General features: G+C 45.4%; 1 protein-coding gene and 1 long non-coding RNA gene across 3 annotated transcripts in view; one reads left to right on the top strand and one right to left on the bottom strand.

Annotated features, from left to right (window-relative positions):
• Positions 1-7031: 7031 nt before the first annotated feature.
• Positions 7032-15237, bottom strand: part of LOC148683814 (uncharacterized) — a 410944-nt gene continuing 402738 nt past the window's right edge. Inside the window, exon 2 of the long non-coding RNA XR_015946507.1 lies at positions 7032-7261. This is a non-coding gene — a long non-coding RNA (uncharacterized LOC148683814). The remainder of the gene's footprint in view (positions 7262-15237) is intronic.
• The window catches only part of TTLL6 (tubulin tyrosine ligase like 6), a 32542-nt gene continuing 30519 nt past the window's right edge, over positions 13215-15237 (top strand). Inside the window, exons 1-2 of one of the 2 annotated variants that reach the window (XM_088654901.1) lie at positions 13215-13395; positions 14164-14226. In XM_088654901.1, the coding sequence (XP_088511027.1) occupies positions 13307-13395; positions 14164-14226 (152 nt within the window). In that variant the 5' untranslated portion in view covers positions 13215-13306. The remainder of the gene's footprint in view (positions 13396-14163; positions 14227-15237) is intronic. The other variant, XM_088654905.1, reaches the window with a different exon arrangement.

The raw sequence follows: 15237 nt of genomic DNA on the forward strand, positions 1-15237 counted from the left end.
AGAATTATGGACATTCTCCAACTTGATTATCCACTGGCAAATTTACTGATGACTGAATGTTAGCATTTAACAGGAATAGTCAAGCTGGGAAATGTTCAGAATTATAAAGAAAGGAACTGCTTTTCAAACATTTAGCTGCATTTATACTTGAAGGGAAAGAGGGCAAAAATGGGGACATTTAACGAGGGTACGGTATTTGTTGGTTCTTCAGATATACTAATAAATGACAGAAATGATAAGACATGAAGCTTGATTTTGACATTTATCCCCAGGCCATAGCACATGTCTGTTTTCAATAAATGTTTCAGACATCAGGCAATAAATTTTCAGCTGCTAACTTTCATTTGTCGCAAATACTCTGTATTTAGTACGCAAGTTGTGTATGTTAGGCTGTAACTGGTGTTGTGTATTGAGTCAAAGGATTTTATATCTGTATTATTATTGTCTGTATTTGCATTAGGATAAAGTAACTGCCTTTTGGTTCCAGAGGGTACAGCTACTATTGGTTCATTTAAGCTGCTGTATTTGGATCCTCTGTCTTATTGGTTTCCTCCAAAAGGCAGCACTGTGATTGCTTGATATTGTTCCCTCCAAAATGTATCCCTTCCTAGCTAGTCCCCTGTCCCTATAAATGTAGCTTTCCTCTCCTCAGTCTTCAGTCTTGTTCGCTTTAATAAAGAGCTGTTACTAGAGAACTGTCTCCAGCATGTTTTGTCAAGAGAGCTGAAATCACAAACCCCACGTCACAACAACTGGCGACGAAGGTGGGATCCGGAATGCTGAGGAGCGGTTAAACACAACCCTGCCTCAGAGTCCGGATTGCAGCTGAGAACAAGACTCACTGGCCAGCTGAGAAGACGACCCTGCCCGCTAGGACAATGGAGAGTCCAAGGGTATTGGAGCCCTTCCAGCCATCAGAGCCCCACACCTGGGAAGACTACGTCGAACGCTTCGAGTTCTTTGCAGTGGCTCAAGGGATCACCGATGCCAGCAAAAGAAGGGCCACATTCCTGAGCTACTGTGGGCCCGAGACCTTCAAGCTGGCCAAGGCATTACTTGCTCCAGCGAAGCTGAGTGAGACATCTCTCAAAGATATTCTTGCCTGCCTAACAAGCCACTTGGCGCCTACTGAGACCAAGATGGCCCGGCGGATGGAGTTCCATAAGAGGCAGCAGCATGCTGGGGAGTCTGTATCCACATTTCTGGCTGAACTCCGGAAGCTCGCTCAGCACTGCGGCTTCCAAAATCTGGAAGAGACTCTCCTGGATCGGTTTATTGGTGGTCTGAGCAGCAAGAAAGCCAGAAGACGCATCGTGGCTAAAGAAGAGGTTACCCTTGCTTCAGCCTTGAAAGAGGCCACCGCCACGGAGAATTATGAAAGAGAGGAGCTTGATGCCAGTCGCAAGGCCACTAAGCCACAGATAGAAGTTGCGCATGCCATGGACGAGCTAGAGGCTACTCCGAGCCAGAGCCCAGTCCGTGGGGTCGAGTCGGTGCGTCAGGCCTGCACAGTGCACAGAGATCGCCGAGGCAGTTGCCCAGGTTGTGGCGGAAACCATGAAAGGAAGAGTTGTCGTTTCAGGGATGCTATCTGCCGGACGTGCGGAAAGACGGGTCACATCGCCAGGGTCTGTAGATCGGCGGCGTCGGGAGCGACAGGAGCACCTAGACTGGAGCATCGCAGACCGCCCACAGCAACTCGTTTTCTAAAGGACTGCCACTACGTAACGGAGATCAACGGGAGGGCCGTGCAGTTTCCAGCGCAAGGCAAGGCACACGTCAAGGTGAAGATTGAGGGTCAGCAGTGCGACATGGAGGTGGACTCCGGATCCGCATTCACCATCGTGTCGGACCAGACCGCGAAGACATTCTTCCCCAGGGGTAAGTTGCCCCCTCTGGAGCCCTCTCCGGCAACCTTGCAGTCGTACTCAGCAGGCCGCATCCATGTTATGGGAATGTGTGCCGTGAGAGTACAGTTCCGGGACAAACAGGCTGTACTCAAACTGGTGATTGCGAAGGGCAGTCGCCCCAGTCTCCTGGGCACTGACTGGTTCCCTGCCCTGGGACTGAGTATCTCAGGGCTTAATTCAATCCAAACCTGCCCTGAGATGAGTGAGACATTATGCAAGGAATTTGCTGGTCTCTTTAATGGAAAACTGGGTTGTTATAAAGGGCCCCCAGTTGACTTCGAGTTGGACCCCGGGGTGGCTCCAATCCGACTCAAACCAAGGCGAGTGCCATTTGCACTGCAACCCAAGATCGAGGCAGAGCTGGATAAATTGGTCAAGCAGGGAGTTCTCTCACCCGTGGACTCTGCTAAGTGGGAGACTCCAATCGTCACACCCCTTAAAGCAAATGGGGAAGTCAGGATATGTGCAGATTACAAATGTACTATCAATAAGGCACTCAGGGGAAACTCATACCCCATTCCAGTCGTATCACATCTGTTGGCTAAACTGGCTGGGGGCAAGGTGTTCGCCAAAATTGACCTGGCACAAGCTTACCAACAGCTGCCAGTAACCCCACAATCAGCGGAAGCACAGAGTTAACAGATTACAGTTCGGAGTTTGTGTGGCCCCAGGGATTTTTCAAGGGCTCATGGAACGCCTGTTTAAGAGGTCTGCCGGGGGTCTTGCCATTTTTTGATGATGTTTTGATTGCTGGAAAAGACCCACAGGAACTGGTTGCGCGTGTCCGTGCAGTGTTGCTCAAGTTCAAGGAGGTGGGGTTGCAACTGAAAAAAGAAAAATGCAGTTTTGGGGTGCCAACTGTGGATTTCTTGGGGTTTAAAATTGATGCATCAGGCATCCACCCCACAGATGCTAAGATTAAGGCCATCATCGAGGCACCACGACCACAGAACAAGACGGAGTTGCAGTCATTCCTGGGACTTATTAACTTTTATCATTCGTTCTTACCCCAGAAAGCTTCGGTAGCTGAACCATTACATAGACTATTGCAGAAAAAGAATGTGTGGCGATGGGGGCGGGAGCAGCAGAAGGCTTTTGACTCCTTGCGAGGAATGCTGAGTAGCAGGAGCATCCTTGCTCATTATGATGAGTCAAAGCCGCTGGTCCTGGCATGTGATGCCTCTCAATACGGTCTGGGGGCTGTGCTGAGTCATAGGGAACTGGATGGGTCGGAAAAGCCCATCTCTTTCTATTCCCGTACGTTGTCGCCCACAGAGCGCAACTATGCTCAAATTGATAAAGAGGCACTGGCTATTGTGTCCGGAATCAAAAGGTTCTATGATTATTTGTACGGTCGCCATTTCTCCATTGAAACGGACCACAAACCACTGTTAGGGTTGTTCAACCCAAACAAACAAACGCCACAAATTCTCTCCCCCAGAATGTTGCGTTGGTCAATATTCCTGAATGGGTTCCAGTACACCTTGACCCATGTGCCGGGGAAACAGTTGTGCCATGCTGATGCGCTGAGTCGATTGCCCCTTCCTGGCGGGAGCAATGAGGATCCTGCTCCGGCGGAGCACATTATGATGCTAGAAACACTTCCGGGGGCTCCTGTAACAGCTACGGATATAGCTGAGAAAACTAGGAAAGATGCTGTTCTCTCCCGTGTGCTCACTTGGGTGGGGAGGGGGTGGCCAGGTGGTCCGCATGAAGAAAAATTCAGGCCTTATGCGACAAGGCAGCACGAATTGTCCATGCATAAGGGTTGTCTCCTATGGGGAGATAGGGTGATAATCCCAGCACCACTGAGAAACAGGGTTCTTGAGACGCTTCACATGGGACACCCGGGAATGGTCAGGATGAAGTCGCTAGCCCGATGTTATGTGTGGTGGCCTGGAATGGACCAGAACATAGAACAATGGGTACGAACATGCAAGGCATGCCAAGAGGTGCGGCCAGAAGTGGCCAGAGCACCAGTCCACTGGTGGGAGCAGTCCAGGACTCCCTGGAGCCGGCTGCACATAGATTTTGCTGGGCCATTCCAAGGGAAGGTCTTTTTGGTTATCGTTGATGCATATTCCAAATGGTTAGAAGTGGCGATGGTCCCTAGCATGGCATCAGCTGCCGTAATCAAGGTGTTGAGGCAGCTGTTTGCTACCCACGGGTTACCTGAGACCATTGTATCAGATAATGGGGCAGCTTTTGTATCCCAAGAATTAAGGCATTCTTGGCTGATAACTTTATAAGAGGGGTCACATCCGCGCCCTTTCACCCATCCTCCAATGGGCAGGCTGAGCGCATGGTAAGAACAGCCAAAGAATCCATTGCGCGCTTAATGGAGGGTAACTGGTCGGCTCGCATTGCGCGAATGTTATTTTTGCAGCATGCGACGCCGTGTACTGCGACGGGCAAGTCGCCAGCCGAGCTGCTCTTAGGTAGAAGACTGGTAACGGTGCTGGATTATGTCCACCCAGATAAAATGCCAAACCGTAATTCAAGAGCAACCCCCCAGGCTGAGACTGACACAACAAGGTATCTCGCCCCTGAAGATCTGGTCTGGGTGAGGAACTATTCACGAGGTCCGCGGTGGGTGGCCGGTGTGATCACCCGGGCTAGTGGACCTGTGTCCTATTATGTGACCTTGGAAAATGGGCAAGTTTGGAAGAGACATATAGATCAGCTGAGGCGCCGGGCGCTCAGCAGGGAGGAGTCAGATAATTCATCCCTGGCTAATGACGCACAGCTGCAAGACCAGAGTGAAAATGGTCCAGAGGTACAGTCACCAGGGGCTTCAGCAAATGAACCAGGGTCTGCTAGTCCTCAGGATGACGAGGTACAGGTCGGGGACCCTGAGATGTCTGGGACTCCATCTGTTCCTGATGAAACCCCTATAGCAGCCCCTCCACCACAGGTAACACCCAATCCAGAACCTGCAACACCTGTTGTCAGGAGATCAGGTAGAAGTTGTAGGACCCCACAGTACCTGAGGGATTACGTCTGCTGTGCTCACTAGGGGGGGAGGGGTGTTGTGTATTGAGTCAAAGGATTTTATATCTGTATTATTATTGTCTGTATTTGCATTAGGATAAAGTAACTGCCTTTTGGTTCCAGAGGGTACAGCTACTATTGGTTCATTTAAGCTGCTGTATTTGGATCCTCTGTCTTATTGGTTTCCTCCAAAAGGCAGCACTGTGATTGCTTGATATTGTTCCCTCCAAAATGTATCCCTTCCTAGCTAGTCCCCTGTCCCTATAAATGTAGCTTTCCTCTCCTCAGTCTTCAGTCTTGTTCGCTTTAATAAAGAGCTGTTACTAGAGAACTGTCTCCAGCATGTTTTGTCAAGAGAGCTGAAATCACAAACCCCACGTCACAACAACTGGGTGTTAGGAAAAGTGTGAGAGAAAGGGAAAATAATAAGATTGCTAATTAGGTACACTACTTATTTCTGCCCCCTGAATAATTATGTTCTTTATCAGCACAATACTAATGTATTATTAGATAAAAATTCTAATAGAAAGTTATAAGGGACACCTCATAAACAAGAGCTTGTTCTTTTATAGGTCTCTAAGGATCCAATACACTGTGTATCTGTACTCTGTGACTGTATGGCATTTGGATTGTTGGAGACCAATTAAACAGTTTTCAATTATTTTCCAGTGTTGCAGCACACTGTCAGAATTCTAGTTTTATACCACAGATATCAGAGCATGAATCAGAGAACTATGGTAAGATTACCAGACGTCCCTGTTTCCCGGGGACAGTCCCCGGATTTACAAACCAGTCCCCTGACAAAATCCATCTACTCTATTTAGTAGGAAGTTTAAAAGTGTCCCTGAATTCATTGGAAAAAAATCAGGTAACCTTAAACTGTGGGGAAAATTTAAAAAGTTGGGTTCACTAGACTGGGACAAATCTGTGGAGAGAGCTCTGCTTTGCAAGAACTCTGTATCAACCTGCGCATTATTTCATCAATGGACTTGTAGATTTCTTGTTCCAAAAGGAGGAGACTGCATGATGAAATGCAAAGCCTCTTCTCAATCAAAGAATGTGGCTTGCAAACACTCAATTGGCTTGGAAAGCCAGGCCAGATTTCTAACACTTTGCTAGCAGTCTAGCCCAGCCTATTTTCCATCTTTCCTTCCAAAGGCAGCATCATGGGAGTAGGGTCTGGGCTATTAGCGAAGCAGGAGGGCTCTCTCATCAATTACAAGTTGTCAAGGATTTTAATGGAAACCCTGTGAGCACTGTAAATCTGTGCAGTTCTGCCTTGCATGCTCTCCCTCATTTCCATCACTCCATCACTCCTTGGGGACCGCAAGTCTGCAGCATGTATCAAGCAACATAGATTGGTAGCACACAGGGGAGGGAGACCCTGAGCAGGAGCTAGGAAATCTGAACAGTTGGTAATGGGAAAGCAGCTGTTGTGTGGAGGGTTAGAGTCACCTGACCCCTTTCATACTTCAGAGGGGGTGGGGAGTTTCATAGTAGGAAAAGGCAGGATAACATCACCAGGAAGGTTGAAGGGGGATAAAGGCAGAATGTACCACAGTTTACACAATCGCACTCTGCATGCTTGTAAAACTTGGGCAACCACAGAGCTTTATGGATAAGAGCAAGGCTTCCTTTCTGTTACTTCCTGCTGTATAAAGTTGCTTTTCAAGATGTCTTTTTGAAGGCCAAAGGATGGGGCAGAAATTTAATGATCAAGAAGATCCAATGAGAGCTACTTTTAAGTGTTCACAGTTTACATGGGCTTGGGCATCCTTTGCTGTTTAAACCGCCCCCTTGAACAAGAAACTCTCCAAGACACATCACAAATTGCTTGTAAAACTCCCCTCAGTATCGAAAGAGGTTTACCATACCACAAAGAAGACCACTCTTTGTGATCCTCAGAGCTGCTTTGGGAAAGTGGAACCAGTTCCACTTCAGTTTTACCAGGCTGCTTTAATAATTTTTTCAAAATAAAATGCTTAAGAGCCTGCAGAGCTAGTAATAAGGCACATGAAATATAGCAACAAAAGCAAAAGACCAAAGACAAAACCTACATTTCTATAGAGTTTATTTCTTTTCTGCTGTCAATCACAGAAACTATCATTCATGCAAGTAAAGAGTAGAATCAATAATTATTATTTTAATCCCATTGGTTTCAGCCTGGTGGCTGTTGTCTGATTATCACTCAACAGAAGTCTGGCATCAAATTAACAAAAACTTTAGAAACTTTAACCAGTTCACAGGAGTGACTGATATAAAGTACTCTTGATTAAATGTGGTGGTATTCTTGTCTCAATTTGCAAAAAGTTCATCCCATGCAATTGCTGTTATGTATTTGTTTTGGTTCAAGTTTAACCCTGTAAAATGAAATGAAAAATAAAATATTAGAGATAGTCTTTCCTTCTAAAAGTAATAGCTTTTATATATTAAGCTGTAAGCTGTTTTTATTCTCAAAAGGACAGAGAAGGGGCTCACAATTTATTTATTATTTTTTAAATTTCTATATTTTATATTTTTAAGAAAAATCTCAAAGCAGCTTACAGCATATTAAATAAATAAAACATAAATAAAACAATATGAAGAAAGTCAAATATAGAGTATATAGTCAAAGCAACATAACAGAAAACTTAAATATTATCTTTAAAGATTTCAAAATAAAACATTACAATTAGGGTCACCAGAAGAGGTTGGATCCAGACTAAGGTTGCAATCCTAACCTCACTTACGTGTGCGTACGTCCAATTGAATTCAATGGAACTCATTTCTAAGGACATGGTTAGGACTGTGCTGTCTGATAAAAAAATAATAATTATTTTTAAACTAACTTAATGGATCTATACTCTAACCATGACCAGGTCTGGGTCCAAACTGGCATTACCAATACAGACCATAAATTTAATTGTGATGACCAGCTTGGAAAGCCTCTATTACACTCCATTGCATATATATATATATATATATATATATATATATATATATATATATATATATATATAATAGCTGCAAGTGACACAGGAAGGTGATATATTCACCATACCTTGTATTTCACATATAAATGTAGGGTCACACATAATCTCTGTTCTCACATTGGCTTTTGATAAAGGCTGTTCTCTACTCATAGCTGTCAAGTTCTCCCTTTTTTTTAAAGGATAATTCCCTTATGCTGAATAGGCTTCCTCGTGAGAAAAGGGAAAACTTAACAGCTATGTCTCTACTCGCTTTCTCTACTTTCTGCTTAAGTGCTTGTCTCGCACCTTCAGCCAACATTTGCTATACAAATAGGAAGTGAAGAGATGGAGTGTGTGTTTAACAAAGCTGTGAAACGACATTTTGTATCTAAACATTCAGGCAAAAATACAGTAGTTATGTGCTGGCTGGTTGCCGTTTGATTTTAAACTGTACAGGTATTAATTTTTTTTACAAACACCCCACCCTGAATGAAATTCGCAGATTACTTGGCAGCACCTAGACCAGCCTGGGAACCGTTGGGCTGGCCAGATTTCATTAGTCCACAAGAACCTTATGCCATGATAAAATGGTCAGGCATTTTCTTCAGTACAGTGGTACCTTCATTCTCAAACGCTGAAAACTCGGAAGTGTTCTGGTTTTCAAATGTTTTTCAGAAGCTGAAAGTCTGATGCGGTTGTCGGCTACTGTTTTAGGGGCGCCTGAACCAATCAGAAGCTGCGTCTTGGTTTTCAAACATTTTGGAAGTCAAACGGGCTTCCAGAACAGATTAAGTTTGGCACTTTTGTTTTTGCTATTTATTTTGCATTTTTGTTTTTGAGGCTTTCTCAGTTAATTTGTTCTTGTGACTGTGTGGAACCCAGTTCAGCTACTGATTGTGTGACTGCGGAAATGGATAAAAGCCCCCCATCCAAACAATGACTATCATCAGTGCAGGTAAGAAAATTTTTAATTTTTATCATGTACAACACTGTCTTATTTATTTTATACTGCAGCACATTGATTATTGCTTTCATTTTATGGATCAATGGTCTCCTTAGATAGTAAAATTCATGGTAAATTGCTGTTTTTAAAAGTCTGGAACGGATTAATCCGTTTTGCATTACTGTCTATGGGAAAGCGCGCTTTGGTTTTGGAACGGACCTCCGGAACTGATTAAGTTTGAGAAACAAGGTACCACCGTACTGTACTGCTGCCAGGAAATTATCAGCAACGGGGCTAAACCCTCGTTTCAGCATTCGCAGGTGGGGTTTCGGAGTGGAAAAAGAGAGGCAATTCTTTAGCAAAACTACCCATCTCCCCCCTATTCTCTCTTCCTTTCTATCTGCGATCCATTCAAGGAGGAGGAAATGCAAAGAATTCATCTCTATTCAAATTAGCCGGTCCTTCAGGATCTCTGATTGGCTGCGCCTTCCAACTGTGACCAGCGAGGGAAGAGAAGGGGAGAGAGAGGCAGCGGCAGTTCGTCTTCGAGGCTAAAGTTTATGCAGCGGGGATGAACCGTAGGAAATGTTGGAACCGAAAGTACGCATGTGCAAGATTGGGGAAATCGCAGCATTAAAGAGAACGCCTGGCCGGGAGGGGAGCGGGGAGGGGACGATGGAATCCCGCGCGCAGGCGCCCTTGCGCTAGGCCGCAGCCGCCAAGCCGTCCCCATGACAACTACGTTTCCGCCCTGGTTTTTTTCATCCCACATCGCCATTTCCGATTTGTTGTCACCCCAAGGATGTAGTTTAGGCCAATGGAAAAGCAGTACGCTTTGGGGGCTGGGCTTTTTTGTTTTTTGGCCAAATGGAATCCAGTTTCGGATCCAGTTCCAGCCAATTACGCAAGATGAGGCGGAGCAAAGGAAGAGCGAGGTTTGTCTGTAGGCACAGGTTGGTTGAGAGCAATTCGGGGAAAGGGAGGGCGAAGGGCGGTTGGGCGGGGGCAGTAGAATGAAGAGCAAAGGCAGCAATAGGGCTGGAGGCCACGCCCTCCACTGAAACCAAGCCCCGCCTTCTCCATGGCAAAAAAGCGAGAGGCGCTTGGCTTCTGTAATGTAAGCTGCAGTGGTTGCTTTGCAGGTGTGGCAGCCTTGTGCTCTGTAGAAACCCTCCTCAGCTGTGGCTGACTGAAAAACAATTTTACTGCCTCTGGCGGAGCAGCAAATGGCGCCCTTTCTCTCACCGGTTGAGGCGCATTAGCACGAAAGGCATGTAGAGTTAATTCTGGCTCCTGAGAGCAGAGACTCCCACAAGCACCTCTCCCGCCTTCCCCACTTCTTGGTAGCAAAATTACGACGGCAAAAATAAAACCAAGCAACAGTTTGCTGCCTTGTCACGAATCTCCAAGTCAGCTGCCTTTTAGCCTGCCTGATAGTGACCAGATTGCAATTGTTGTTAAACTCGAAGTGCAATGTTGGCTCCTAGGCTCTTCCTCCCCCACCCCTTTATATTTTGCTGCGTGCACACCGTCCGTTTAAAAGCACATATCCCACGCTCCCAGCTCAAATAATCAAGGGAATTATAGTTTGTTAAGGGTGGTGGGAATTGTCGCTTTGGGGTAGACTACAATTCCCAGGATTCTGTGTATATCTGTGTGACTGCTTAAAATCTGTGGTGTGTATGCAGCCTTTGTTCATCCCCCAGTGACAGGATTTACGGATAAGCTAAACAAGCTATAGCTTAGGGCCCCACTCTCTTGCCCCCCCCCCAATTCCACTATTAATATACCTCTTAATTGTATTCCAGTTCAAAAATTACTTTGATTTTCTCTCTCTGTGTGTGTGTGTGTGTGTGTGTGTGCGTGCGTGTGTGTTATCTGCAAATGGCTTTAATACCTACAGTATTAGGTCCGTAAATTCAACACAAAAAACAGTGGCAATTTGTTGTTGACAAAGGACAGCTGGACATATAAAGGGCCCCATTACCTTCAGTAGCTTAGGGCCTCATCAAACCAAAATCCGGCCCTGCCTCCCACCCTTACACTTAGCAAGTTGACAGCCTTTCCCAAAGCAATTGCCTTCCTCTTAATATAGACTCAATGTGTTTTTATTGCTCCCCTTCATGTATTTCCTTCTTTTAACCAGAGTGGAGCCATGACAGTTTCCCAGTTATTGCCTTCCCCAGCCCTTAGTAACTCAGATCTGATAGCGCCTGCTAATTTATGTCCCCTAACTCTTGTCTCCAGCCCCACTTTCACCAGAAGAAGGCATAACAGCAAGCCCTTACAGATCCCATTATATATTTCCCAAGCCTGCCAACATTTAAAAAGCACTACAGACATCACAGCTAATATTAGTACGGTATTTCCCCTCCCATCTCAGTGTGACACAATATAACAGCAGAGGTAGATTTAGGGGAGCTCGACTGGTTCAGTCGCACTGGGCGCAGAGCAGAGGACACCGCAACTATGATTTAGAATGGAAATGGTTTGTTGAATATTTACAGATAAATTGTAAACAGATAACAACACTGGCAGGATTGTTGTAATAACCTGCAGTTTCATAAGAGTTTATATTTTAAAGAAGATGAATAAATGAGTAAATTAAGTTAATCTGGATATTAAAAATAAATTTAAGGAACCACAGAAAGAGGGGGAAGGAAGTCAAGCTTTGAAATGTCAAAATGATTGTAAATGGTTGTCAAATTAGTGAAAGGTATAAACTTGAAAAGTACAAATAAATAAATAAATAAAATAGAATGGAGCACAAGAAGCAAGGGGGTTGCCAACCCACTCTGGGCAGCTTCCAACATAAATAAAAACATTCAACTTTTTTTTTAAAAAAAAAATCCTATACAGCGGAGGTTTTCAACCCTTTTGACTCCATGGCTTCCTTGACCAACTACATTCTTTCTGCGGCACCCCAGCAGGGCTCAGGAGCACAGTTATGTCACCCCTTGCCTGCAGAGCTGGCAGCTTCTCACCCTTTTTTGAACACCTTCCCCTGTGGAGGGTTCCCTCAGCCTCCTCTCCTCTCCTCTCCTTGGGAGTCCTCTGGGCAGCCGCTGCTGCCCCCCCTGGTATCTGAGCTGCCCCCCACCGCCCCAAAGAGAGGTGTCTCCTCACCAGAGCCCGCTCCAGGTATAGTCCGCGGGGTGCTGGGGCGCCAGGCCGGCAGGCAGGGTGCTGCGCGGCGAAGCTGTGCGGAAGCCGCGCTGCGCGCTGCGGGGGCGCCAGAGCGATCTCCGTGCCTCAGTGCCAGGGCGCCCGACCTGCTCAAGACTGCCCTGCTCCTCACACTGCCCCACAGGGGCCTGGGACTTGTCTGTCCATTCCCAAAAGCAAGGGCTGGCGGATGGGTTGGCTGGGCTTCCTCACCTGCTTGCTTGCTTGCTTACTCCGCCTCAGCTCCTGGGAAACCAGCACTCCCTGGCCAGCCCCAGAGGCACCATTCACCTGCAGAGCTTGTAGCCCAGGGCTGCTGCAACAAACAATCACACAAGCCTTGGGGAGGCAGAGACACGAGAGGGCATCAGAGGAGGGAGAGAAGGAAAGAGGGACCCATGGCACCCCTGACCGTCATTCAAGACACCCCAGGGTGCCATGGCACACTGGTTGAAAACCACTGCTATACAGGATTGCCTTCAGACGGCCTCAGAATTGAGTAACTCCATATCCTCCAAAATAAAGGCATGTGGGGCATAAATAGTAAAATTATCATTATGGAATGGGACGTCCCTATTTTCATAGGAGAAATGTTGGAGGGTATGCATCATGTATGGTTCTGTGCTAAAGCGCGAAGCTAAGAACATGGGAAACCGAACATAAACAAATGATCTGCTTAGTCAAATTTTGTATGTGTGTGCAGAGCTCAGGAAATTATGGGCTGCATAGTACACTTAATTTATATTTAATTAAATTTTTAAATGCCATGCAGTAATAATATTGGATTTGTATGGTGTGTGTAGTTTTTTACCCATTTGCTTGCTCAGCTATTAGTGGTGAAGTAATACAGTACTTTGTCATCAATTTAACTGTTCAGCTCGTTTATTCTAATATAAAGCTGCAGGATTTGCACATCGCACACCAGGAAAACCTTTCTTCATCCAAGCAGTTAAAATGTTTTTTAAAAGAATGTTTTACTGAGTTTCCGAAAATAATATTGGTAAGATACACTTTCAGTCTTTTTAAAAAATCAAACTTTTATCATTTGAAAATTGTGAACACGTGATACTCTGTTGGCAGTCTAGTATCAACAATGGTCAATAATGGAAAGACAAGTCCAGACAACCATTAATGAAACAAACAAACATTTCCCTGGTGACAGTGGGACAGATTCTGCTGGCTTTCCTTCATAGTGTATCCACTGATTATTATTTTGTAATGACTCCTGATTTGTGCCAGAGTCCGTCACTACTCCCAGTCCTGTATTCAAAGCTGTTTGTTATCTCATTGGCTGAGACTTGTACCTGTGTTTGTTTGCTTTCTTTATCCTGCTTAGAGACCTCAAGATGGCAACAGCAACAGGATATTCTTTGCGTTATGAACAGATCTGGGAAGACCCTAAAGTCCATGGTGAGGAATGGAGGCAGAGGATCAGGTTCGTTTTAGCAAATGCGAGAGTTATGCATATGAGAGAGAGAGACACTCACAGTTGTAAACAACATTATGTTTAGATTAACATCTATTTGCTCACTTGTCTAACATGTTGTGCATGTTCTTTTTCTGATGGTTTTTCAACATATTGGGAGTCCAAAGTCATATACAGTACCACTTCAGGTACACCTGAAACACTAAAAATAGACTCCTTCCCCAGATGTTAGCATCCCCCCAAAAAATGTCCTCTAATTCTAACATTATTTAATCGGATATAATTCCTGTTTATTTAAGTAGCAGTTACTTCCAAATAACTATGTTCGGGATTGCAGCCTAACAGTGCAGTCTTATACATACATGTCAGAAGTCCTGTTGAAAGCAATGGTGCTTACTTCTGTTTATCATTCTTTTTGCTTTGCAGCGCTATAGTTGCAAGAAATAAAATGTCAATGTCATAGTGTTTGTTTAGTATTCAAAGCTGTGTCAAGTTTGAAAGTACGGTAGTTGCGACAGCTTTTAAGAATGAAAGAACTATGCCTTTTCAACTCTTTGCAACTTCACTACTATTTAATATACTTACAATAAGAAATTACCTAGAGAAATTAACAATTAATAATTCTGGCATAGATTATTGCAACTCAGGCCAATGTCTATACTTTTTAACCTTTGTATTGGATGTCTACGTACTGCACCACGATGATATTATTTAAAGGATCGGTTCCCTAATTATTATTATTTTTTTGTATACGTACTTCAAATTCTCCTTGTTCAGGATGAAATACTACTGTACTACCGGTACTAAATCATCACACAAAGATAAGGAACAATTTACTCAGTAAGTGTCAGTGAGTTTTTAATATGTTCTAATTGCAATTTAGAGCTTTGCAGACAGTGTTTGTGAGCACAGACCTCTGACCATGGATGAATAGAACTTGGGGCAAACCAATTTGCTGGTTTTTAATACCAAGCTTGTAGTCATTGTTTGGCTTTCTGAGGGTGTTGATGTACATTTTATTAAGAATGTATTTATATTGTTGTGGATTGCACTGAAATTTTTAATGTGGGGTGTTGTAAATAGGAGTAAATAGGAATGTTGAAAATCAGTGGTTTTGAAGCAGTGTGCCGTGGCATCTTGGGGTGCCTTGAATGGTGGTCCGGGGTGCCGTGGGCAACACTGGCCTCTGTCCCTCTTTCCTTCCCTCCCTCCTCTGATGTCTTCTCGTGTCTCTGACTCCCAAAGGCTTGCACAGCTACAAGCTCTGCAGGCGAATGGTGCCTCTGGGGCTGGCCAGGGAGTGCTGGTTTGCCAGGAGCTGAGGTGGCCTCGGAGTAAGCAAGCAAGCAAGCGGGCGAGGGAGCCCAGCCAACCCATCCGCCAGCCCCTGCTCTTGGGAATGGACAGACAAGTCCCAGGCCCATGTGGGGCAGTGTAAGGAGACACCTCTCTTTGGGGCGGTGGGGGGCAGCTCAGAGACCAGGGGTGGAAGCAGCAGCTGCCCAGAGGACTCTCAAGGAGAGGGGAGAGGAGGCTGAGGGAACCCTCCACAGGGGAAGGTGTTCAAAAAAGGGTGAGAGGCTGCCAGCTCTGCAGGCGAGGGGTGACATAACTGTGCTCCTGAGCCCTGCCGGGGTGCCGCAGAAAGAATGTAGTTGGTCAAGGGAGCCATGGACTCAAAAAGGCTGAAAGCCTCTATTCTAAATGAATAAATGAATCAGAACCAGGATTCACAGTCCTTTGGGGGACTTGGGCAGAAATCTAGCTTTCTCACTCCAGGCACTTCCAGACTGTCACTGTTGTCGGGTCGGGTTCAGTCATGCCTTAGTAGATTCAGATTGCACAGTTATA

Source organism: Zootoca vivipara, chromosome 12, assembly GCF_965207765.1.
Source record: "Zootoca vivipara chromosome 12, rZooViv2.hap1.1, whole genome shotgun sequence".
Taxonomy (NCBI): Eukaryota; Metazoa; Chordata; class Lepidosauria; order Squamata; family Lacertidae; genus Zootoca; species Zootoca vivipara.